The sequence below is a fragment of the Adiantum capillus-veneris genome, chromosome 26 (assembly GCF_014529385.1).
Source record: "Adiantum capillus-veneris isolate H3 chromosome 26, ASM1452938v2, whole genome shotgun sequence".
Taxonomy (NCBI): Eukaryota; Viridiplantae; Streptophyta; class Polypodiopsida; order Polypodiales; family Pteridaceae; genus Adiantum; species Adiantum capillus-veneris.
In genome coordinates, this window is record NC_140956.1 from 70,403,497 (window position 1) to 70,430,334 (window position 26,838).

At 44.7% G+C, this 26,838-nt stretch overlaps 1 protein-coding gene across 1 annotated transcript in view; it reads left to right on the plus strand.

The window, feature by feature from the left end:
* Positions 1–26,838, plus strand: part of EMB2738 (GTP-binding family protein) — a 147,294-nt gene that overhangs the window by 48,761 nt on the left and 71,695 nt on the right. Inside the window, exons 3-6 of the mRNA XM_086501162.1 lie at positions 277–377; positions 1,083–1,166; positions 1,256–1,549; positions 1,758–1,897. Of these exons, the coding sequence (XP_086357288.1) occupies positions 277–377; positions 1,083–1,166; positions 1,256–1,549; positions 1,758–1,897 (619 nt within the window). The remainder of the gene's footprint in view (positions 1–276; positions 378–1,082; positions 1,167–1,255; positions 1,550–1,757; positions 1,898–26,838) is intronic.

Consider the following 26,838-nt stretch of genomic DNA (forward strand, 5'->3'; position numbering starts at 1 on the left):
CTTTGAACTTGGCGGCCTTTTTTGCTCTCAGCAGACTTGGTGACAGGATACCTTCTCGTTGCCTTGTTCGTTGCAGACTTGTTCGTTGGAAGGTATGTTGGAGAGAGAGAGAGAGAGGGAGAGAAGTTGGTGTATGTTTGTGTGTGAGCACACTTCGGCAGACTTTTACTGCATGTTTGGGATTTTGTTTTTTGTTTGTAATTTAGATGCATATGTTCTCTTTGTTTTCTGCTCCTAGTTACGTGGTTTTGTTTAATTAACAAGGAAAATTTACAGACAGATTAAGTGTGGAGAGAGATTTGCAAACACATGCTTCAAAAACTGTTGACAATTATCCGGTGGAGTTCGATGCTAGTGATGTAGATCAAGAATTCCAGGTGGGAATTCTCTCTCTCTCTCTCTCTCTCTCTCTCTCTCCCCTTGTAATTCATGGCTCACATTATTGGAGAGACATGGAGTTGTAGCCAGTTTTGCCCTTTTGTTATGTGCCAGCTGAGGCACACCCCGAAGTGGAATGTGTCAAAATGTATGTACTTGATATGTCCTATAGGTCTACTTCAGCCTCTAAAGGACGTTGGCATAATGTTTCTTTTTCGAAGATACAGATATATGAATAGAATATTTCTCCTGAAATTGGCAACAATCATGTTCCTAAGAGCAGTAACAATGATTTGGAAGCCCACAACTTGGCACCAGAAAACAGGGCAATTGGATTCTCTTAAAGTGGAGACATAAGCGTCTAGACTGGCACCCTTTGCGATATTTCTGTAATAATTCACAGTGCATCAGAGGCGAGTTACAAGGTTTCACCCATAGTATGGATAAATTTTTTAATGGTCTTATCTCTTGAGACATAGACTTTCTGGATTATTGTTATTGTACGTGCCACTCTCTCCATAATGAACTCTTCAAAGTCCTTGTGGCTTCGAGTGCACTTGTGGGCGTAGCTTTAAGAATTTATGTGTTGGGTGTATTGACAAGCCTTTTTGGGTTATGGGGAATAGTTTTTTGTGCAAGAGCTCAATGTTAGAGAGCTAACCTCATATCTTGAGAAGATTTTGAGGACATTGTGCTTTGTGCAGGTTCCTAATCATTTACTTCCAAAAGTTGCCATAGTGGGACGGCCTAATGTTGGAAAGTCTGCTCTCTTTAATCGACTCGCTGGTGTAAGGGGGCTTTTAAAACTTATTATGCTTCTCCCATTAAAAGGAAGTGTGTCTTGTTGACAGTTAAGATATTTTACATGTTCTGCCAGGGAGACATTGCCATAGTGAATGATGAACCAGGTGTTACAAGGGATCGACTTTATTCAAGAGGTTTTTGGGGTCGTCAGGAGTTTATGCTGGTGGATACAGGGGGTTTGCTGTCCGTACCAACGTCTGGAAGTGTGGGTACGGATGGGATTGCTGTTACCAGTGGTGGGGGACAGAATGCAATCACCCTAGCAGTGAAAGAAGCTTGTATGGCAGGCCTTCCAGGCATGATAGAGCGGCAAGCTGCGGCTGCGATTGAAGATGCAAAGGCTATTATTTTTGTTGTTGATGGTCAGGTACTGTTTTCTTAGAGTAACTGTTTGTAATTTTTGTTTAGAGTAACTGTTTGAAATTTTTTGTTGATGATGGTCAGGTACTTTCTTTCTAGAGTGTTTATAACTTTGTTTGAAGCATCAAGATTTCTTCTGTTGGCCTTTTGGATGCTGAGCTCGTGTCATTTTAGCCTTTGTGTGTAATTGTGTCAGCTCATCTTATTTGGTGCAGGCTGGAGTCACATCTGTGGACCAGGACATTGCAAACTGGTTACGGAAAAAGCATTCTGACAAGACAATTGTACTCGCTGTCAACAAGTGTGAGTCGCCCACCAAGGGTTTTCAGCAAGCCCTCGAATTTTGGTGTTTGGGGTCAGTTCTATCTTTTGCTACTATATTTAACATCAAGTAGGTCAATATGAAGCAATGAATGTATGCATCCACTTGATGTTGTGAGATAGAGCCTTGGTGGGGGGATTTGCAAGGTAAGGGGCATGAGGAGGGAGGGGTGGGGAATAGCAAATGCCTGTGAATCATCTATTTTCAGAGGAGTTCTGATGAGTTAGGCATGTCAAATAGCTGGTATGGTCATGTACTCGCTTTATAATCCTTAGATTTAACAGTATCAAAAAGCTTCTAGGATAGCACTTCAGCTAAATTGTAGTGGCAAATGTCTTGAACCTATAAGTGTAACGATAGCCCAGGTTGTGTTTCCTATGTCATGGTAAGCGTTGAAAAAACCTTCGCAGCTTAGATTTAGAGGCTTTACGAAGGGTGCATTGATTTGTGGCAGAGAAACATTTTTGCCAAGTGCTATTAGTTGCACCTTTTTAAAGGTGGCAAAGTAGGCACAAAATGGTAGAAAGGAGATTGCTTTTGTGCTCCAAAGCTGTAGCATTTTGATCGAGTCAAGTGAGTTATCCCCATAGCAGCCAAAATATACCTATGTTATTTTGGTAGCTACACATATTTTAAAGGTTCTGAATTCTTAAAGTGACAGGCCACCCACTTTTAGTGGGCAGCCCCCAAATTACAAAGGACAGCCCAAAACTAGCTGACCCCTTTCAGAAAAGTTGCTTCTTTCAAAAAATTGGTCCTCCTCTCAAGGCGGCCAACCAAACGAAGTACGATGCAAGAGAAGAAGCCCTGCAGGAGCAGAATGCGTGGGAGAGATTCCTTTTACTATATATGCAATGGATGCTTGGCACAATCCATCCTTTGGCCACCAGCCTGACTCACTCAGATTTCTTGGGGATTTTGCAGAGAGGAGGGCCGTCTGCTTGAGCGGCTAGATAGATTCTGTGTTGGTGCATGGGCTCCATCCCTTGGCGGTTCCATTACTATTTGGGTAGGCACTGTTCTTTCTGATCATTTTCCAGTCTCACTGTGCATCGCTTTTCAGACTCCTGATACTTCTCAGAGGGGGTGCCGCATTCTAGATAGAGTGCTTTCTAATGTGGGTCTCACACGGGAGCTTCAGAGGATCTGGTCAGTGGATGCCCATTACTTATCGATCTCCAGCAGCAGTGCTTTTAGAGAGACACATCATTTACTTGCAGAGAGCTTTGATGCAGAGGGTAGTCACGTCATATACCTTTGAGCTTGACTCAAAGGATCTTGCAGGAGTACCCTCAGGACCCATATTTCGCAGCCAGACATGCAGCGTTGTTAGCATCTATTGAGGAGGTGAGATGTGAGTTTTCCCATTGTGCCAAGGTATCTTACTGGACATCCAAAGCAGATTGGATGAATAAGGATCTCTTTGCTACATAGAGAGATCGAGCAGCTGGCTCCTCCATAAGAGCTATTAGAGATCCCCAAGATACCCTGTATATTCATCGGAGTGTAGTTTCGGACATTGCCTTTGGTTTTTATGAGCATGCCCGAACTCTGCCACACGAAACTGAGTCTTCTTTGATAAAAAAATATGGGAGAGGTTCTATAGGTTCTTTTCTTGAGTGATGATACCGAACACTGCCAAAGAGCTGTAATACCGATCTAATGTGCAGTAGATGTGATTTATGCTAATAACTGAGGATGAGTGCTCAATGCGGCTCCTTTTTACTTCATATGAGAGATGTGCAATAGACTAAAGAGAGAAGAGAGATCGATATTGTGAGTGAAGGTTCTGTGAGTGAAGAGGAAGAAAGAAGACTAATACTGGATAAGGTCTCAAAGCACCCTCCAAGGGCCCCCCTCTCTATCCCTAAAGAGGTATTTGCTTTTAGATTGCATAAATGTTCATACAACGGTCCTAGATGTTGAGGTGCTGATATAATGGTCTTAGATGCTGAGGTGCTGATGGGATGTGGCGGTAGATGCTTCGATCCGCGAGGCTAAGGGCTGAAAACTGAAAATGCTAGGCTGATTTTGCTGCTGAAGCTGGCGATGGGCTGATGTGTTGCAGAAATGCTAGGCTGATCTGCAAGAGGATGGTGAAAATGCCAAGGCTGAGTGGATAGGAAAAACGCTGGTGGGTACTTGTGCTGCAAGTACTGCTTCTCTGCTTGGAGAAGAGACCTCTAGGGTCTCCTATATAGCTCATAAAGCTTGAGTTGAGAAGTATCAGATTGAGCCCCCACGACTTTATTAAATGGTGCTCTAAAATGTCATTTATTAATAAGCCGGAAACCTTTTAATAAGAGGTGCTTCATATGTAGTCATCTCTAGGCTTGGTACTAAGGGTGCTGTATGGGAACACTCCCCAGTGCCTACACCTAGCAGACAGTGGTTATCCTCATGTGCAATCAGAGATTATGCAACTTCTCTTAAGTTCCTACACCTAGCAGACAATGGTTGTGCTCATGTGCAATCAGAGGTTATGCAACTACTCTAAAGTGCTTGGACATGCAAGTGCTGCATATAGGCTTGCGAGGGTGCCAAAACACTTTGTAGGCTGTTCTAAACCCTAAAAATAGGAGTTACAGCTTGTCCACATGCACATAGGGTTATGAGATTCCAAGTGGGGGGTATGCCACAAGTTGCTGACGTTGGCATGGCCCTAACTGGGGTTAGGACCCTTTAGTGGACCCCTCCAATGAACAAACTGGCCAAATAGCAGCAAGCCCTAAAACTTGCGCATATTCTTGCTGACATGGCATTTTAATAGGAGAGGACCTGTTTTAATCACCCGTAAGTGGCTCGATCAAGTCAACCAAGTTAAATGTAATGGTGTGGCACTTGTACGAACATCTTAGAATTTGTGGCGGATTTTTAGGCAAATCTCGGATTTTTAGAAAACGTGTTTTTGGGACTTTGAATGTGAGCCTTGGGGGCCCTCTTGGGTACTCTAAGGCACACGGACAACAGAGGAGGTGTTCGGCTGTTGTACTTTGCGAATCATCAATAAAGAAGGTAATATTGAAAAGGGGCGCTTGTTTTGGGGCCAATGCATTTGGAAGCGGAACTCTGCTGCTTCGTATCGACTCTCTCTCTCTCTCTCTCTCTCTCTCTCTCTCTCTCTCTCTCTCTCTCTCTGATGAGGACCGGGAGGGCATATGATCATGGTCTAGTAGTGGAGCACTTCATACATGCTAGGGGTATGCTTGTAGAGGTTCTTGCAGTGTTGTTCAATCGTGTCATGTGTGAGGGATTACCTGAGATTTGGAGGTTGTCTACTATTGTGCCTATCTTCAAGGCAGGGGATCCTAGAGAGCCTGGGAATTACCGCACTATTATAATTAGGCACACAGTGGCACGATTGTATGCATCCATTCTTGAGAGTAATTGGGCAGAGGGTGAGGGTGTACGCAAAGGGTTAGGTTGGTTTCAGGAGGGGTTTCTCCACTCTTGATCATATTCTGACACTCAAAGCCATCATTGTGGAGGGCAGGTCACATGGGAGACGCATTTATTGTGGCCAAGGCCAAGGCCTCCGTACCTCACGCTATCATTCGAGCAAAGCTAGATGCCCCCCCCTATGGAGATTGAGGCACTTACCATGTCAGTCTCCTTTGTGCACAGTCTATGGGATACTACTAGAGACAGATATGCTAGATTGGCCCTTGAGTCTTCTAATCAGTTAGCTCTACAGGGGGACACTTCATGCTGGTATGCTAGATGACATCATGGTTTCAGACGCATGGCTTCACCATGGACAGGCTGCCTCCTTTCGAGTACTCTCTTCAGGCACCCTCACTGTCTCTTACACGGGTGAAGATTACTAGACTCATTCGTTAGGACCTTATCCAGCTAGACACCAGGAGTACATGGATAGATCCGCCTCAGGAGTTGGGCAGGAAGATGGCTTTCTATAGAGAGCATCTTCTCCACCTCACAAGAGATGGGTTTGTGGTTCGACCCAGCTACATGGACACACATATGTCTCATGGTTTGCGTTGTGCCATTGGTCCGATACGCACATCCTCACATCAGCTCAAGATTTAGACTGGTAGATTTAGAGGGATACCAGCAAACAACAGGATATGCCGCTTATGCCAGATAGAGCTAGAGACAGAGTTACATTACATATGTCACTGCACATTGTACTATGAGATACGGGGCTGTTTCCACTGCCTATTTAGAGAGGGTTTCGGTCCTTTATCTAGGGTCATGAATTATGAGGACCAGAGATGTCTTGGATTATATCTACTTGAGTTACACAGACATAGACACTTTACTAGGGAGAGCTAGAGAGAGACAGTCCCAGATATAGATTACAAATTTCTTTTCACTAGATATGGGACAGCCAGAGGAGCAACCACTGCCGTAGTGCTCGGTCCACTCACTTGACCACAATTGCCACTCTTATTGACCGAGCACTGCAGCTACGGAGATCCAGACGACCACGACTGAGGAGAGGAGCTACACAACATCGACAAAGACTATAACAGAGGATTCGAGCTATACTATCTTGACACCCAAAGTGCACATGAGGATGGGTCCTCACCATTTCTCCCTCCTTTCTGCCATTTTTTCACACATTGTTACATCTAGTTTACTGTGTACCTACTGTATCAGCTGTCACATCCCCACAGTTCCAGCTTGTAGCAGTAATTTTTGTTCTAGTTCTTTTGTACCCAGACATGGTATCAAATTCATTATTTTGTAACAGATTGGTCTCATAGGTCATTTTGGCCTTTTGAAGACGTTAATATAACGTTTCATTTCATTTCTCTCTCTCTCTCTCTCTCTCTCTCTCTCTCTCTCTACAGGCACCTTGAGGTCTCTGACACGAGTAGAGATTAATAGACTTATTCGTCAGGATCTGATCCAGTTGGACACGAGGAGGACATGGATAGAGCCGTTACAGGAGTTGGGCACAAAGATGGCTTTCTATAGAGAGCATCTTCTCCACCTCACGGGGAATGGGTTTGTGTAGCAGGCTACAGTGTCACTGTCACTTTCACAGTACAGTTAGTATAGTTTGGATTTTACAGTTGGTCTTTGGTTTGGTCGGTTCACACTAGACGGACTCGCTGGGCAGCGACATGTGGCAGGGGTACAATGGTTTAGTGGACATCGTGGCCAGGTCACCACCGCCACTTAGTGGGGATAGACTTAGGTGTTGTCATTTATGAGCGGTTGGTGGCTCTTTATGGTTGTATATATGAGTAGTAGCGTTTTGATCAGTGGGATCTTGCACGTAGACGTCTAGAGTGAGTCTATACACAGAGCACGTCTTCACTATCCCGGCACATCTGAGCCTCGAGACCCCCATTGTACCTGTGAGTCCTGGGCTGGAGCTGAGTGTACTGTCACGCCAGAGTCTGTATCAGTTCTTTGAGATAGTCGAGTCATATGTTCTAGTCTGCTGTTGTGTCTTTGTGAGCTCTGTTGATGTCTATTGTCCCTTTCTTTTCTGTCTGTTTGAGTGAGATTGTCACGCACATTGCACTGAGGACCACCCACTGTAGAGAGCACGACACATTATCCGCGCTACAGGTGCTCTCATTTTGGCGACCACGATGGGATCTCAAATGAAGTCTCACTCTTTGTTGAGATACAAATCGTGGATCTAATTGGTTGCTATCTAGCTCCGCACACTTGCTTGCACTGTGTAGATAGTTTGCTGGTTTGGTCCTCTCTCGCCCTGGTCCATCCTGTCCTCGTCCTAGTCCCGGGTCCTGGTCTAGTCCTCACCCTGGTCCAGTCCTCCTCGTCCTGCCAGCTAGGTGGTCTAGTCACTGGTCCTGGACCAGGTGGTCTAGTCCCTATCCTCACTTGTTCGGGTCTAGACTTGTGTTGTTCAGCCCACAGTTAGAGTCTTCTTGCCCAAAGCTTGGTTGGATTGGTGGTCATTGCATGACACATACAAGGCGGTCAGTCGAGCGTCAAAGCGCACTACTGAGCCCTCTGAAGCACTATAACAGAAGACGACCTTTGGTATCTAGTAGAAGTCCATTAACCTCATCACCCATACCTCCACATACGACATCCCCCATTCCTTCATCCGGTTCCACATCTTCCAGATCACCTTCTCTAGTAAAGCTCTCTCCTATTCTACTACAGCAGGCTATTGAGTAACAAGCTCAGCAAGGGGCCATGGAGGCGTTGGCTAGTGTGTTGGCCAAGGTAAACACCAAGTTCCCCACCTTCAAAGGACTCTCTTCAGAAGATGCTGACGACCATGCAAGGAGGTTCGTATCTCTCTGTAGGGGTCGTGGTCTTAACAGAGAAGATGCTTATTTGGTACTTTTTCCATCCACCTTGGACGGCTTAGCAGACAAATGGTACAACCAGTTTGCAGAGAACCATTTTGCAACTTGGGTAGCCTTAAGACAACAGTTCTGTGCAACTTTCAGGCCAGGTGACTACCAAGAGAAAGTGTTGGATGAGTTGGCCAACATGGTGCTCCAGCCAGAGGAAACTTTTGCAGAGCTTATGACTAAAACCAAGTCTCTGGTTGCCAAGCTTCCCCAGCAACCCGGTGAATTCATGGTTAAGAAGTGGGTGGAGAACGCGCTCCCCAAAACCTCTCTGCAAAAACTCAGAGAGAGACTCCAACCCGACGCCACTTTGGAGGAATTCATCACAGCTGCTACTAGGATAGCGGGGGCTAGGAAGCTGTTCAACAACTCCCCTCACATAGAGACTCTCTGTGTTCTCGGAAGGTAGTCCTGCTGATCCATTGACTTCTTTGCGCAGGGAACTTGAAGCCCTAAAACTACAACGCGCTCTCCAAGAAGAGAAATCAATCTCTTTGAGACAAGAGAAACCATCGCACCTTGAGGCTTTGGATCAAATCAAGAGAGAGCTAGAAGATCTTCGGTCTCAGCAGGAGACTAAAGCTATGGTATGGTGCAGCTCTTGTCGCTCTCCAGGACATCCTCCACAAGACTGTCCCCTTCAGCCTTATTGCCACTTCTGCGAAAAATCTGGGCAGAAGATAAGGATTGTTACTTTATCAAGATTGCGGTAAATACAACAAAGTTTAGGTCCTTCTCTCCAACAAGGGCTAGCACATGCATCCAACATGGTCTCACCCTATGGCCATCAAAACCCGTTGCCCCCTCTGCTGACAACACCTCCTATGCAGCAAGGTATGCACAACAACTTTGCATCCCCCAGCTTTTATCATGCTAGTGCTCCCTCAGTTCCCCAAAGCTTCTACACCTTAGTCTCCAGCTCCATGCAACAACAAGAGCAACAACCATCTCGTCCCCCGTTTCGTCCGTCTAATCGGCCAATCTTATGCTACAGATGCGGTGAATATGGGCATTACCAAAGTAAGTGGCCTTTACTTGAAGGGTCTCCTCCTTGCAGACATTGTCCAGAGTCTAAGGACCACTACAGTAAGGATTGTCCCAAGCAAAGGGCATCCTCATCTTCAGGCCCAAATCAAAACCAACAAGAGTTCACATTCTCAACAGTAGATTGCGAATCTTTTTGTTCTTCAGTTCTGCTCTCCGGGACATGAAGCGGTCTTGTGGCGGGCAACCTGTAGTAGCAGGCTACAGTGTCAGTGTCACTTTCACCGTACCGTTAGTACAATTTGGATTTTACAGTTGGCCTTTGGTCTGGTCGGTTCACACTAGACAGACTTTCTGGGCAGTGACACGTGGCAGGGACTTGCTACGCGCCATGTGCGAGCCACAAAGGCTAGGGACTTGCTACGCGCCGTGTGCGAGCCACAAAGGCTCCTAGCACACAGTCATACAACAGACAAGCTCACAAGGAAGAATGGTGTGTCCCTCACCTTCCTGCGTAGTTGCGAATGAAGGATTCCCGTGCTGCGAAGAAGAGGGAGACGCCGCTATGCCGCGCTCAACCGCCTCGTCGCCGTCGTGCCGCCGCAACTCTCGATCACACACACACTCTCACACGTACACACACACACACAAGGAGATGGTGAAGGAGAAGGTGGAGATGGAGCAAGAGCGGCTTCTATTGCACAATGATAGAATGAGTAAAAATTAGGTTTAGTGGCTTTTATATGAGCTCACCCCATTCACACTTGGGCGCCCATACTTAGCCAACTAACTCCTTGAATATTCCAGTTAGAGTGCGCCTGTCATCGGCGATCACCCTTACCCTGTTCCTATTGGTCTGACAAGCCCGGTACCTGACTCTAAACAATACAACGTTTATAGATCATAGGGTGTCCGTGTGCCGTGACGGTTAACATGCCCCCCTTCCTGATGTAGATTCCGTCCTCGGAAGCTATCCAGTTGAAGCTCGTTCGTCGAGATGGGAGAGTAGTCGACATGGATGTGCGTAGCCTTCAATCACTGCAAAATCAAACAACATTGCCACAGTAATTGTATTCTCATATACAATTAAAAATCATATGCAATTTTAGACAGAGAAATTGATTGGTAACAGAATTTTAGACAATTTGTCAGCAATAAACATTAAATTGCAATATAATCAAATGCATAAACAGATGTAAAGGTAAAAAATTAAACAAGTCCTGGGTCGCTAATTTAACGATCGAAAGGCACTAGAGCTCGACTATGAATACCATGGGTAACTTCTCAATTTTTTCTGGTCAATTAAGTTGTTTAATCGCGAGAGCCAAGTATTTGATGTTCGGGGGCTGACTAGAGGCTATACCTAGAAGACCTTGTAGTTAAGCTACGATAAAAGGAGTTTCTCATGAAATCATCACCTGACTGATTACCTTTTCTTTGACCCCCCAAAGTCTTTTCACATTGATTCAATTTTGATGTGTGTGCTTATTTTGTATGCCTTGGGTTTTTTGCTTTTCAAGGAAAAGCGCCCACACTGGGAACCTCTAGGGCTCTAGTACCATAGGCGATACATGTGAGTGAAGTATCAATTTAAGCAGGGATTTCTCTTCCAGCTTAAAATTTTACATTGTGGCACTTTGATTTTTTGTTTGTTCATTTTCAGCATTTTAATTTTGTAACTTTGGGGGGTCATATAACACTGTTACCCTCCCCAGGCTCATCACATTAGTAAACTCCCTTTATAATACTTAAGCTAAAGGTCAATAGGGTTAAGCCCACTAGAAAGCCCTAGTACATTTCACACAATGCTGCCTAAATCGGATTAAGAACCTAAGTAACCATTGCGTATTAGGAAGGCATTCCCCATGGTATTAAGAGAAGATTTCGAATACCTAGCTTGGTCAAACTAGCTTAGTCGGACTGCTTGATTTTTAAACTTAGACAAGTGATTATGACAAAACATTACATTGAATTAAATGTTTGATACTAAGCAAATGCGCTGAATATTATGCTACCAATCACAATCAAAGCAGACAAACATGGATGCAAAAAGATAAGGGCAATGTTAATGGACATAAAACACCTGTTTGTGTTGATGGTCGCGCTTGATTTAAAGTGTGAACGAGAGAAAGGTTCCATGAAGGTCCAAATCCTATCAATAGCAACACGCTCCTGTACACACTAGGAAACAAAAGGAATACCTCCAGGAGGCACATTAGTGGGTAAAGGTACCAACACTTATTGAACACAACAAAAAACATAAGGAACCCTAACCTAATTATTTGCACTCCCCCTAAAGAGTCAAGGGAATAGAATATTGTAGAGGTTGGGGGGAAACCCTAAGGCTAAACCCCTATCCTCGTCGTCGAGATAAACAAAGTTATCATCCATGAGACCATATGTGCCATCCGTGTAGTCATGTAAATTTTCTTCTTCATCATAGGTGCCCATGTTTACTAAGAAGGTCACTAGACGCCTATAGTCATCTTGGTCAAAAGGGTAGGCTTGTGCAATGGGAGAAACCCTCTCTACTAAGTATGGATCAGACGTGGTCAAGAGACGTATCAGCCATTCTAACTCCTCAAAATTCCTCTCACATGCTAGCGTACCTATCAAATCCCATTCACATGCAAGCATTGGAAAGACAATGTGAAACATTTGTGAAAAGTAACGAGGGTACCTCTCACCCAAGGCAGGAGTGGATGACTCTAGCGTACTAGCCATTTCTGTACACGCAAATAGATGATGGTTAGAGTGCAAATATTACAAGGGTCGTGTTCTTGTGCATAATTTGTTTTTATTTTGTGTTATGGCTCTTGCTCTTTTACTTTTTTATCCTTTTTTTGTGCGTATAAGGCTTTATATATACATTCCCTAAGATTGGAGATTGAGAGGTCAGGGAGGAAGGTTGAGAGGGAAGCAAGTGAATGACGGATGTCAGCAAACACTCCCCCCTTCCTTGGGTAGATTATACCTTTTGGAATGATGTCGTCACCTTTTGAAACCAATTGTTCCAAGTTGTTATGGGTAAAGGCTTTAACCAATAGTTTTCGATCACCCTATGTGTTTCATCTAGTTGCAAGGGTGGTAAGGTACTCTCCCATGATTTTATTTGCAACATTGTTGGAGGTGGTGAATCTACAACGGGAGGTGCAAACTCTTTCTTGCTTGTATGGATATGTACAATGGTAGGTGGAGGTTGTGTCGAAGCTTTTATTTCCGTATAGGAACTACATGAAGAGCAAGAAGCTTCATTTGCTTTTCCTGTTCCTGAGCTAGGTGGAAAAAATCGTTCTTTCTTTGGTACCCAAACTAGCTCTGGAGTAGGTGTGTCGCATTCCGTGATTTTTTCCTTTCCACGATTTTCAATTTGTTTTGGAGCCACAGGATTTGGTTTACATGGGCCAGGTGACAGGTAAGAGTACAATTTAGGTTTGGGCACCCAGATTTGATCATTTCCTTTATAGTATCCTTGGGCTTTTTATAGTCGTTTAGGAATCTAGCGCCACGTTTTCTTACATTTTTTGGAGCGAGTGGGACGTTTCTTACGAGGCTTCCGTTTTTTAGCATCAGCCATGGTTACTAAAGAAGCTTTAGGGACCCACTTGTATGCTTTCTTTGTTATACTACGATGGTTCTTGTGTGTCTTAAGCTTTCTTTGAACTACATCAGTTGAAGATCTAGAGAGTTGGGCTATGGGGACGTATGGTTCAACCTCCTGGACATGCAATGTCTTGGGTTTTATTTCCTTAGGCAATATCTCAGGGACTATGGCTTGAGCGGTAGGGATAAGAGTTGGTTTTTGCGTTGTGACACCACCAGTCCCCCAATCAATAGTGCATTTGGTGGCTATCATCCACGTGCGTCCTAGGTTTATATTACCCTCCATAGTTCCTGTAGGCATGACCAAAAAGTCTTGAGCTACAATTCCATTTTCATAACTGACAGAAGTGTACCAGATTCCAAAAACCGTAGTTTTTTTCTTGTTGACACCCTTGACTTGGATAATACTCTCAGATAGAGGTGGCTTCCATAATTGACACCACACCCCATAGGATAGCAGATTATATTTAGCACCCGTGTCCAATAAAGCGTTATATAGCACTTTTCCATAGGCACTATTTAACTCAATAGGGTATCGTAGAGGTGTGTCAGAGTCCAACCAATCCTCTTCGATTTCCACGTGGAATGCATTTGTGACTCCAAGGTTAGCCTCTCGTTTTTGTCTTATACGTTGTTGTCGCTCCTTAGCCTGAGCTTGAGCTTGTATCTTCTTTAACTCGGTTTGTGCTTTGGCGGCCTTCTTTTGATGAATGGCCCGTAGTTCTTCTTGGCTTAAAGGATCATAATATCTTTTGAATTTACTCCCATTGAGGAATCCAATGGTTTCAACTCCATCAAGAGTTTCCACACGAAGGGTACCTTGTGGGGTAATTTCACATACTCTATATGGTCCTTTACCAGCATATTTCAACTTTTTCTTCTCTTTACGTACTCCATACATGAGGACTTTATCACCAACTTTGATGTCCTTGTCCTTCACATGGCGATCAAACCACTTCTTTCTCCTATCCTTTTCCACAAGAGCATTTTGCACAGCCAACTGTCTCTCTTCGTCTAGTTTTTCTAAGATATACAAACGCTCGGTTAAGGGGTTACCATTCCATCCTTCTTGCGAAGCTACCCTAAGACTAGGAATGACAAACTCCCAAGGCATAACCGCTTCTTGGCCGTATACCATTTTGAATGACGTACAATTAATAGCCACTTTATAAGCAGTACGATAAGCCCATAGAGCAGATGTCAACTTCAAATCCCAATCAGTGCGATGAGCTTCTACCGTCTTGGTTAAAATAGAGATTAGAGTCTTGTTGGTGCTCTCGGCTTGTCCATTAGCTTGCGGGTAATAAGGTGTAGACTTATGGTGGGATATCATAAAGGTCGTGGTAAGCTCTCTTATTACCTCATTTATAAAATGGGTACCATTATCACTAACAATTTCAAAAGGGCAACCAAATCTTGTGATAATGTTCTCAAAAAGAAACTTAGTTGTTGTCCTCGCGTCAGCTTTTTGTGAAGCCTTAGCTTCATCCCACTTTGTTACATAGTCCGTAGCAACTAGAATATATCGAGATTGAGTGTTGCGAGCTGCGGGACTAATTGGACCTACAAAGTCCAAGCCCCATTTTTCAAATGGTTGGGTTACTTTAATAGGATGTAAGGGCATTCTGTCTTTGCGCTGTGTGGTCTTGTAACGTTGGCACTCATCACACCCTTTTGTAAAAAGTGATGCATCCTTAAATAAAGTTGGGCACCAATAGCCTGATTGCAGCACCTTTCTAGCAGTCAGGTCTCCTGAAAAATGTCCTCCTGCTATGCCCATATGTGCTTCTTGCAAGATATCCAAATATTCATCCTCGCGGGCACAACGCCTAAGAATATCGTCCTTGCCTAGTCTATACAGAGTTCCGACAATCAAACAATAGGGTTCACATTCTTTTACTAGCCTTCGAGCGATATCCTTACGAAGTTCCTTGGGTGGAAAACCATTAACTAAAAAGTTAACAATGTTCTCACTCCATTCAGGCATAGTCTCAACTATGAATAGGGAAGTATCGGGTAATTCATCATCAACTCCTGTAGGGGCTTCACCATTGGGTATGCGAGACAAATGATCAGCCATGACGTGCCTTTTACCGGGTCTCACTACAATCGTGAAATCAAACTCCAGAAGAATTAACAACCATCGTGTGATTCTTCCTGTGGAGCATGGCTTGTTTACCAGATACAGCAACGCTTGATGATCCACATAAAATACAAACTTGTTTGCCAGAAGGTAGTAGCGAAATTTCTTTACTGCATAAACCATTGCTAAACCTTCTCGCTCTGTAGTGGTGTAGTTCCTTTCAGCATCGTTCAATTGACGGCTTGCAAAGCTAATGGGATAGTCCAATTTATGTTCTCCTGGTTGAGTGAGAACACACCCAATAGCAAAGTTTGATGCATCAATATGCACATGGAAAATGACATCCCAGTTAGGTGTCCTTAAAATCGGAGCACTTGCTAGTGTTTTCTTCAATTGTTCATAGGCCTGATCACACTCTTCAGTCCATTTAAATTCAATGAGAAGCTTGTACAAAGGACGTGCTATCTCAGCGAAAAATAAAATAAACCGTCGATAATAACCCACGTGTCCCATGAACCTTTGAACTCCCTTGTAATTGGTTGGTGGTGGTAACTCTAGAATCACTTTAATTTTGCTCTCATCGGTTGAGATACCAAGGGTTCAATGAGATACGATATAACCTACACTTTTCAAACACCTTCCGCAAACATGATAGATGTTCATTCCAAGAAGAGTAAACACAAAGGTCGTCTAAGAAAGCTTCACAAAACTCTCTCAAATATTCTTTAAAAGCAGTGTTTATTAATCGTTGGAATGTAGCAGGGGCATTTGTTAAGCCAAAAGCCATCACACGAAATGCAAACACGCCAAATTCTGTGATGAAGGCAGTTTTAGCTTGGTCCTCTAGCGCTATCGTGATTTGGTTGTAGCCTGAGTACCCATCTAGAAAGCTATAAGCTTCCTTGCCTGCAACTCTTTCGAGTACATGTTCGGAATATGGTAGGGGGTAATGGTCTCTTCTAGTAGCTGCATTAACTTTTTTGAGGTCCACGCACACCTAGAGTTTCCCATTCTTTTTTGGCACGATAACTATTGGAGACACCCATTCAGAGTGTTCAATAGGATATATGAACCCACATTTGATAAGCTTTTCTAGTTCTTCTTGAATGATCTTTGCGTACTTAGGATTCATCGGGTAGGGTCTTTGTTGTACGGGCTTCGCAGTGCTAATCATAGGGATCGTATGTTGGACCACAGAAGGTGGAACACCTTTCATATCATGGTATGTCCAAGCGAATACGTCCTTGAATTCCCTGAGAAGCTCTTTGAGGACCGCCTCTTCAACTTTTGTGAGGTCTTGGGCAATAAAAACAGGTTTTGATTCTTCATCGGGGTCGGCTAATTCTATTTCTTTAACTATTGCCGGACCATCATAGATTCTATTATTCCCATCGATAGGTATTCTTTGGGCTTTTGTGTACACAACCTTTGCTTCCCCTGTGGTGTAAGATTTGAAATGTTCTGGTGCAGGATGCAAGTCTGTGGATTCTGGTTGTGCTTTGGTCTGTGCTTCCATTTCTGCTTTCTTGTGTTGTCGAGCTAACTCTTGGTTTTGACGCCTCCTTGCAGTGCGGCTCAACTTTGGCTTGTCTATGATCTCTAATTGGGCTATGTCATGGGGTCGCGGTTTACACCACATAACATTTTGAAGATATTCATCCCAATCGTCTACCAATTTTCGATGAGCATCACATGCTCCTATATAACTGAGCCATTCGGTTGAGGATCTCTTCTTTTTTATCCTAGCACGTACATTGGCTCGATATCGACGCCTCTTAAAGTTTTTCTTTTTCTTATTTGAGACCTGCTTTTGATTTGCATTTAGATCTGGCTCACTAAAGGAGTCCTCGTTGGTGTCCTCTTCACTCTCGGAGGAGCAATCATCGGTTGATGTGCTCGGTCCTTCCGAATGTTTTGACTCTGAACTTGCTCCACTCTCTAATTCATGAGATTCAGAATCCGTTTCACTCTGGGAGTCCGTGTCTGAGTCGTGTTGGTCAAAGTCTTCTATTGAGCTATCGGTGTCACTGTCAGATTGGTCTACAATTGCCTTGCCTTTACAAGATGCATGTATGGCACCTATCATGTTCAGAGGTGCAATTTGTGGTACCTCTTCCCCCTCTGGTGTGACCCAAGTGGTTCCTCTATTTCCCCAGGTATCTATGGTTGCAGCTAGGTGTACCCAGTCTACGTTGTTTGATTCCGTCATACCCGGTAACACATCCATGTAAGGAGAATCTTGGCCAATGTCTGTATCCTTCTTACAAGTGTAACAATATTGTAGTGGGGCCGAGTGAACTGTGGTGTCAGAGCGATGATCAATAATGGTTTTACTCCCTAAGGGGTGTACCTTACCAGTCACCAAATCCACTCTAAGGACAGAGTCTTGGAATTACAAATAGACATGATTTTTAGACCAATCATGAACCATTTGTGCTTCCCTCATGAATGGTCGTCCTAAAATCATTTCATATGACATAAGGTGTTTAGAGAAATCCATTACAATGAACGTATGTCGTACCTTGTGTCCTAGAACTTTGATCTTAAGATCCTTGAGCATCCCCATAGGTTTGGCTATGGTACCATTTGCCATCTTTACCACAATGTTAGTAACACTGAGGCGGGGTTTTCCCATGGATTCCCAACAATCTTTTGTAACGATGCTAACTCCCGCACCACCATCAAGAATTCCCTTTATAGTTAATCCCTTGGTAGTGATGGGTAGGGTCGCATTAGACTCGTCGCCTTCAAAATACTGCCCTAATTCGTTAATGGGTACCTCGATCACAGACTCGTGTCCATCTAAGTCAAGTGATTGCACATGATTTTTCTCATCAATCATAATCGAGTCAGGCCTATTTGGTTGCGCAAACTGCGGTAATCCCGTTCGTAGCTCTCCGTTAAGGAATGCTCGAAGTGCAAGGAATAAGTCAGGATCTCCATACAGCTTTGCTATGATCGTGGTTCGGAGCTCAGAAGACATGAAGTCCACCAGTTTGGCAACATGCATTGGCATTTTGCAGGGTGTAGGTCCTTGACTAGGAACTGGTGAGGATGGAATCTCATATTCCTCAGTGGGATCAGGTATTCCTTCGTTAAACATCCTTTCCAACAAGAAAGGTGTATGCTCACTTTCTGATGTCCCGTCCTCACTCCCTTCTTGGATGATACTAGATATGGCTAACGGTCTATGGTTCATGTGGGGTGGATGAACTTGCGTGGGAAACATTGTGTCATGAATTTTGACATGCATGGGTTCTGGTTCTAGTTTCCTTTGAGTCTTCTCCACTAAACCTCTTAGATGTTTCACCTGCTCAATCTCGTCTATTGGGTTTGGGTACGTCCTGATCTTCTTTTTACGATTCCTCCCTTTTCGCCCCTGCGGTTTATCTTGGGGGTCTTGGATTGGATTTGGAAACACTTGTGGTGTTTTCAGAGGCTCTTTATGGTTTTCTCTTATTCGGTTTTCATTTGGTTCCATGTTACGGTTTTCTTTGTCGGTCTTTCCCTTTGTGGTATTGGTTCTAGTCTCCATTGTCTCGATTGAATCTGAATCATCCTCGAGGTCATTCATATACACGGGGTCATCTCCTGTTCCTATGTTTGTTTTGGAACTTGGCTTTGAATTTCCCGTATTCTGCGACCTCTTCCTTCGTGTCTTCTTTTTCTTTGCTTGGATAACTGACGCGGTATCTCTCTCTTCGAGGATATGGCCTGGCCCTTGAAGCATGGACCGTGTAATCGCATAAGCGGGTGCGACGGGTGGTATTGGCGATGTCGCACTAGCAATTTTGACCAAATTTAGGGGTGTGATTTTAGGCGCATTTGGGTTATAGGGGCATTGGGCAATCAAGTGATCTATGCCACAACGATTACATGTGAGTATTGGCATTGCAGACGTGCCCCCTTGATTCATTTGCATCTGTGCAGCATTCTTTTGCAGCCTAATAGGGCACTCCGCTCCCCGATGTGGTCCACCACACTCGTAGCATTGAAGAGGTGGTCTCCTAGCTTGGGTGTTGATATTTTGACCTCTGGATGCGAGAGCAGCAGCTTGATAAACCGGCTTGACTTGCCCCCAACAATCTTCCATGTAGTATATAGGACACTCTTCCAATGTATCAAGTCCGTAGGCAATACTAGTGTCTATTTCCTCCTCACAGCCATCTGTATAAGCATTAGATGACTCGTAACCCACTTGGTTCATAGGGGCGACTCTTGGATGCGGGGGCTGCGGTCCTAGCAAAGGAGGTGGTAGCGGTGTAGCTTGTACAACATTTTGAGATCTAGGGACCATGTGTTGCGGTAGTTGCTCAACAGGTGGAGCAGGCATCAATACAGGAGCTCGAGGAGCATCCGTCCAGGCTACAAGTGGTCTATTTGCCATCATACGTTTGATCATTAAACAATCCTTAGCTTGGTGACCATACCTACCACATGCGTTGCAAGTTCCATTAAATTTTACTCTAAACGTAGGACACTCACTAGTGCTATGTGGACCTAAGCAAATGGAACACCATTGTTGCTCCCTTCTTGGATACATGTGACTATTTTGAGGGGATCGATTATCCTTAAGAGACTCTTCGATTGCCTTGGTGAGGTCTGTCAAGAATGTCTCAAATACCTTTGGCTCATTGGCAATGGGCTTTGCAGTCATGGGTTCATACTCAATGGCTTGTGAGCTAGTGGATCTCGTGGCAGTAGACACCCTCATGCCTGCTATCATCAAGTTGTCCTCTAATTGGATTGCATTGGCAGTGACATCTTCCCAGGTTGTGATACCTCTAATCACTAGTCCATTATAGATTCCTTCATTCCTCAACCCTCGAATGAATCGATCAAGCAGTTGGTTATTGTTGAAGCGCTCATTTACAGGGCAGCGAGAGTTTAAGTGCTTTAGACGACTAATGAAGTCCCTTACTGACTCTCCTTCCTTACGTTCGGCCTTCTGTAGCTGAGATGCTACACCCCAAAGCACACCTTCTCGTATGTACTCCTTTAGAAACAACCTTCGAAGGGTAGGGTAGATTGTTTTCTCGTCCACCCTTAGGGTTCTATACCAATCCCCAGCCTTCCCACTTAATGTCAAGCTTAAGGCATTGCACTTATGTAGTTCGTTGCGTTCCCCTAAGGAATCACATACTTGTTCAAACACTTCAATGTGTTTTCTAGCATCTTCGTCCCCATTGAATTTTTGCGTGAGTTTGGCAATTTGTACTGCCTTACTTCTAGGCTCTCTATCAGATGCATGACGCATATTTTCCGCGATAGATCGACCTATGGTTTGAGCAAACGCTGCCAAGTCACCTATGTGAGGAGGCAGGGCCGGTGGAGGTACTCTTGGAATCATATGTAGGAGAGGGACGGGTACCGGTCTTGGCATATGTGTGGATGATGCAGGATATGAAACATAACCGGGCATAGGTCCACTCGGATAAGGGCTAGGGAGCGGCACTCGAGGAGCATAAACAAGTGGTACAATTGGAGGTGTGGGGGCCATGTGTGCATAAGGGGCTAGAGGCACATACGGTCGAGGCCCCATAGTAGGTACTACGACACTAGGTAGTGGCACTGCGCTAACCGTAGATGTCATCGGTACATTCTCTGTCAGGCCTATCCCTGGAGTGAGCACTGTGTTTTCCTTAATAGAGGGTTGAGCCAAGTTAGGGAAGCTAAAGTTGTCGCTCGGAGGCTCAGATTGCATAGAGACCCCAGGTGAAATGACGTAAGATGGGTCCATGGGACTCATTAGAGGAGTCTCCATTTGTGATAGAGTAGGCTGTTGAGCCTTGCTCGTATCCAGAAATCTCGTGGGGCCAGTTGAGAGTATATTTACCCCTCGGTTTTGCCTTTCTGATTGAATAATGCCATGGATAACATTACAGATCATTTTCTGTTGATCTTAGATGCTCGTGGCACTAGAGGTGGATTGTACAATCTCTATCCATCCTACATGGTAGGCGTGGCCAGAGTGTGGATCCGTCAACACCTCAATGTGGAAGTCGTATGTCCAATGATCATTAATGAACAATCCCTCTAGAGTCGACATGTTAACGGTCTCTTGTGAGGTAGAAGAAATGTTGCTCCCCGTGGTTTTACTTGTCACCAACGGTACTCTAGAGGGAACTTCTGAAGGAGGCAGCTCAACAGGGCCTTCTTGGTAAGAAGTTGGCAGGATATCCACATGGACACTCTTTGGGGGTGTGGGGTCCACGTGCGATGTGAAAGGAGAGTCCACTTTTCCACCCCCTTCGTGTGCTTCATTTGCATCAGGTTCCGAGCGAGTAGCTCTACCTAATGTTTCCATGAAACGGCTAAACATACTAGTACTAGGCTGTGGAGCTTCGGGAGGTGCATGGCCTTCTCTCTCAGTGTTTTGGGTAGGGTATGCTTCCATGATTTCTGAGTCGGAGGAGGAATCACTAGCGGCTATTTTAGGGTCTTAGGTGGTGCTACCTTGTGTCCCCGCTGAGGGTCTAGAGCCTATCGTGGATGGGTAATGGGTGTCCATATGAACAGAGGCACTCTCAATATGCTCGTGTTCTAGCACCCGCCCAGAGCGTAAGTGCACGTGCTTTTGATACCCTAAGGTGTCAAAAAGCTGCTCTAGGAGGCCTTGTGACTAGTTTTTTGCGTGTTTTTTGTTTGTTTTTTTTACTAGATTTTTTAGAGCGTGTCGTGGAATGGGCCGTGTGATAGCTCGAAACGAGCGTATCGCTAGGAGGGACGCGCTGTGCTTTACAGCCCACCGTTTGGTTCTATTTTGCTCCAGAAAAGCCCGAAATAGTCTTTTCCTAGCTGGGGAACTAGGCTCCAAATAACAAGTCTAAGGGTGCAAGTGGGAAGAGAAGGGAGGAGAGTGGAGGACTTGCCCCACATGCTCTCATTCCCTCTTGAGGGAGTAGGGTATATATATAAGAGTGAGTCTAGTATATATCATAAGACTGAGGACTGAGGCCTAGGCCTGGGCTTGGGCTTGGGGAAATGATCCCGATCCCGATCAAAATTTTAGTGATCCCCCCAGTCACTCACGCTTAAATATTTTCGATTTTTTCCCGTTCGTTTTTATAACCTCCCCCTCACTCACGTTTTTATTTTTCGTTTTTTTATTTTTATTTTTTTTATTTTTTTATTTTTTGATATTATTTAGTAAAAAAATAAAAAATTAAAAAAATAAAAATAAAAAAACGAAAAATAAAAACGTGAGTGAGGGGGAGGTTATAAAAACGAACGGGAAAAAATCAAAAATATTTAAGCGTGAGTGACTGGGGGGATCACTAAAATTTTGATCGGGATCGGGATCATTTCCCCAAGCCCAAGCCCAGGCCTAGGCCTCAGTCCTCAGTCTTATGATATATACTAGACTCACTCTTATATATATACCCTACTCCCTCAAGAGGGAATGAGAGCATGTGGGGCAAGTCCTCCACTCTCCTCCCTTCTCTTCCCACTTGCACCCTTAGACTTGTTATTTGGAGCCTAGTTCCCCAGCTAGGAAAAGACTATTTCGGGCTTTTCTGGAGCAAAATAGAACCAAACGGTGGGCTGTAAAGCACAGCGCGTCCCTCCTAGCGATACGCTCGTTTCGAGCTATCACACGGCCCATTCCACGACACGCTCTAAAAAATCTAGTAAAAAAAAAAAACAAAAAACACGCAAAAAACTAATCACAAGGCCTCCTAGAGCAGCTTTTTGACACCTTAGGGTATCAAAAGCATGTGCACTTACGCTCTGGGCGGGTGCTAGAACACGAGCATATTGAGAGTGCCTCTGTTCATATGGACACCCATTACCCATCCACGATAGGCTCTAGACCCTCAGCGGGGACACAAGGTAGCACCACCTAAGACCCTAAAATAGCCGCTAGTGATTCCTCCTCCGACTCAGAAATCATGGAAGCATACCCTACCCAAAACACTGAGAGAGAAGGCCATGCACCTCCCGAAGCTCCACAGCCTAGTACCAGTATGTTTAGCCGTTTCATGGAAACATTAGGTAGAGCTACTCGCTCGGAACCCGATGCAAATGAAGCACACGAAGGGGGTGGAAAAGTGGACTCTCCTTTCACATCGCACGTGGACCCCACACCCCCAAAGAGTGTCCATGTGGATATCATGCCAACTTCTTACCAAGAAGGCCCTGTTGAGCTGCCTCCTTCAGAAGTTCCCTCTAGAGTACCGTTGGTGACAAGTAAAACCACGGGGAGCAAAATTTCTTCTACCTCACAAGAGACCGTTAACATGTCGACTCTAGAGGGATTATTCATTAATGATCATTGGACATACGACCTCCACATTGAGGTGTTGACGGATCCACACTCTGGCCACGCCTACCATGTAGGATGGATAGAGATTGTACAATCCACCTCTAGTGCCACGAGCATCTAAGATCAACAGAAAATGATCTGTAATGTTATCCATGGCATTATTCAATCAGAAAGGCAAAACCGAGGGGTAAATATACTCTCAACTGGCCCCAGGAGATTTCTGGATACGAGCAAGGCTCAACAGCCTACTCTATCACAAATGGAGACTCCTCTAATGAGTCCCATGGACCCATCTTACGTCATTTCACCTGGGGTCTCTATGCAATCTGAGCCTTCGAGCGACAACTTTAGCTTCCCTAACTTGGCTCAACCCTCTATTAAGGAAAACACAGTGCTCACTCCAGGGATAGGCCTGACAGAGAATGTACCGATGACATCTACGGTTAGCGCAGTGCCACTACCTAGTGTCGTAGTACCTACTATGGGGCCTCGACCGTATGTGCCTCTAGCCCCTTATGCACACATGGCCCCCACACCTCCAATTGTACCACTTGTTTATGCTCCTCGAGTGCCGCTCCCTAGCCCTTATCCGAGTGGACCTATGCCCGGTTATGTTTCATATCCTGCATCATCCACACATATGCCAAGACCGGTACCCGTCCCTCTCCTACATATGATTCCAAGAGTACCTCCACCGGCCCTGCCTCCTCACATAGGTGACTTGGCAGCGTTTGCTCAAACCATAGGTCGATCTATCGCGGAAAATATGCGTCATGCATCTGATAGAGAGCCTAGAAGTAAGGCAGTACAAATTGCCAAACTCACGCAAAAATTCAATGGGGACGAAGATGCTAGAAAACACATTGAAGTGTTTGAACAAGTATGTGATTCCTTAGGGGAACGCAACGAACTACATAAGTGCAATGCCTTAAGCTTGACATTAAGTGGGAAGGCTGGGGATTGGTATAGAACCCTAAGGGTGGACGAGAAAACAATCTACCCTACCCTTCGAAGGTTGTTTCTAAAGGAGTACATACGAGAAGGTGTGCTTTGGGGTGTAGCATCTCAGCTACAGAAGGCCGAACGTAAGGAAGGAGAGTCAGTAAGGGACTTCATTAGTCGTCTAAAGCACTTAAACTCTCGCTGCCCTGTAAATGAGCGCTTCAACAATAACCAACTGCTTGATCGATTCATTCGAGGGTTGAGGAATGAAGGAATCTATAATGGACTAGTGATTAGAGGTATCACAACCTGGGAAGATGTCACTGCCAATGCAATCCAATTAGAGGACAACTTGATGATAGCAGGCATGAGGGTGTCTACTGCCACGAGATCCACTAGCTCACAAGCCATTGAGTATGAACCCATGACTGCAAAGCCCATTGCCAATGAGCCAAAGGTATTTGAGACATTCTTGACAGACCTCACCAAGGCAATCGAAGAGTCTCTTAAGGATAATCGATCCCCTCAAAATAGTCACATGTATCCAAGAAGGGAGCAACAATGGTGTTCCATTTGCTTAGGTCCACATAGCACTAGTGAGTGTCCTACGTTTAGAGTAAAATTTAATGGAACTTGCAACGCATGTGGTAGGTATGGTCACCAAGCTAAGGATTGTTTAATGATCAAACGTATGATGGCAAATAGACCACTTGTAGCCTGGACGGATGCTCCTCGAGCTCCTGTATTGATGCCTGCTCCACCTGTTGAGCAACTACCGCAACACATGGTCCCTAGATCTCAAAATGTTGTACAAGCTACACCGCTACCACCTCCTTTGCTAGGACCGCAGCCCCCGCATCCAAGAGTCGCCCCTATGAACCAAGTGGGTTACGAGTCATCTAATGCTTATACAGATGGCTGTGAGGAGGAAATAGACACTAGTATTGCCTACGGACTTGATACATTGGAAGAGTGTCCTATATACTACATGGAAGATTGTTGGGGGCAAGTCAAGCCGGTTTATCAAGCTGCTGCTCTCGCATCCAGAGGTCAAAATATCAACACCCAAGCTAGGAGACCACCTCTTCAATGCTACGAGTGTGGTGGACCACATCGGGGAGCGGAGTGCCCTATTAGGCTGCAAAAGAATGCTGCACAGATGCAAATGAATCAAGGGGGCACGTCTGCAATGCCAATACTCACATGTAATCGTTGTGGCATAGATCACTTGATTGCCCAATGCCCCTATAACCCAAATGCGCCTAAAATCACACCCCTAAATTTGGTCAAAATTGCTAGTGCGACATCGCCAATACCACCCGTCGCACCCGCTTATGCGATTACACGGTCCATGCTTCAAGGGCCAGGCCATATCCTCGAAGAGAGAGATACCGCGTCAGTTATCCAAGCAAAGAAAAAGAAGACACGAAGGAAGAGGTCGCAGAATACGGGAAATTCAAAGCCAAGTTCCAAAACAAACATAGGAACAGGAGATGACCCCGTGTATATGAATGACCTCGAGGATGATTCAGATTCAATCGAGACAATGGAGACTAGAACCAATACCACAAAGGGAAAGACCGACAAAGAAAACCGTAACATGGAACCAAATGAAAACCGAATAAGAGAAAACCATAAAGAGCCTCTGAAAACACCACAAGTGTTTCCAAATCCAATCCAAGACCCCCAAGATAAACCGCAGGGGCGAAAAGGGAGGAATCGTAAAAAGAAGATCAGGACGTACCCAAACCCAATAGACGAGATTGAGCAGGTGAAACATCTAAGAGGTTTAGTGGAGAAGACTCAAAGGAAACTAGAACCAGAACCCATGCATGTCAAAATTCATGACACAATGTTTCCCACGCAAGTTCATCCACCCCACATGAACCATAGACCGTTAGCCATATCTAGTATCATCCAAGAAGGGAGTGAGGACGGGACATCAGAAAGTGAGCATACACCTTTCTTGTTGGAAAGGATGTTTAACGAAGGAATACCTGATCCCACTGAGGAATATGAGATTCCATCCTCACCAGTTCCTAGTCAAGGACCTACACCCTGCAAAATGCCAATGCATGTTGCCAAACTGGTGGACTTCATGTCTTCTGAGCTCCGAACCACGATCATAGCAAAGCTGTATGGAGATCCTGACTTATTCCTTGCACTTCGAGCATTCCTTAACGGAGAGCTACGAACGGGATTACCGCAGTTTGCGCAACCAAATAGGCCTGACTCGATTATGATTGATGAGAAAAATCATGTGCAATCACTTGACTTAGATGGACACGAGTCTGTGATCGAGGTACCCATTAACGAATTAGGGCAGTATTTTGAAGGCGACGAGTCTAATGCGACCCTACCCATCACTACCAAGGGATTAACTATAAAGGGAATTCTTGATGGTGGTGCGGGAGTTAGCATCGTTACAAAAGATTGTTGGGAATCCATGGGAAAACCCCGCCTCAGTGTTACTAACATTGTGGTAAAGATGGCAAATGGTACCATAGCCAAACCTATGGGGATGCTCAAGGATCTTAAGATCAAAGTTCTAGGACACAAGGTACGACATACGTTCATTGTAATGGATTTCTCTAAACACCTTATGTCATATGAAATGATTTTAGGACGACCATTCATGAGGGAAGCACAAATGGTTCATGATTGGTCTAAAAATCATGTCTATTTGTAATTCCAAGACTCTGTCCTTAGAGTGGATTTGGTGACTGGTAAGGTACACCCCTTAGGGAGTAAAACCATTATTGATCATCGCTCTGACACCACAGTTCAC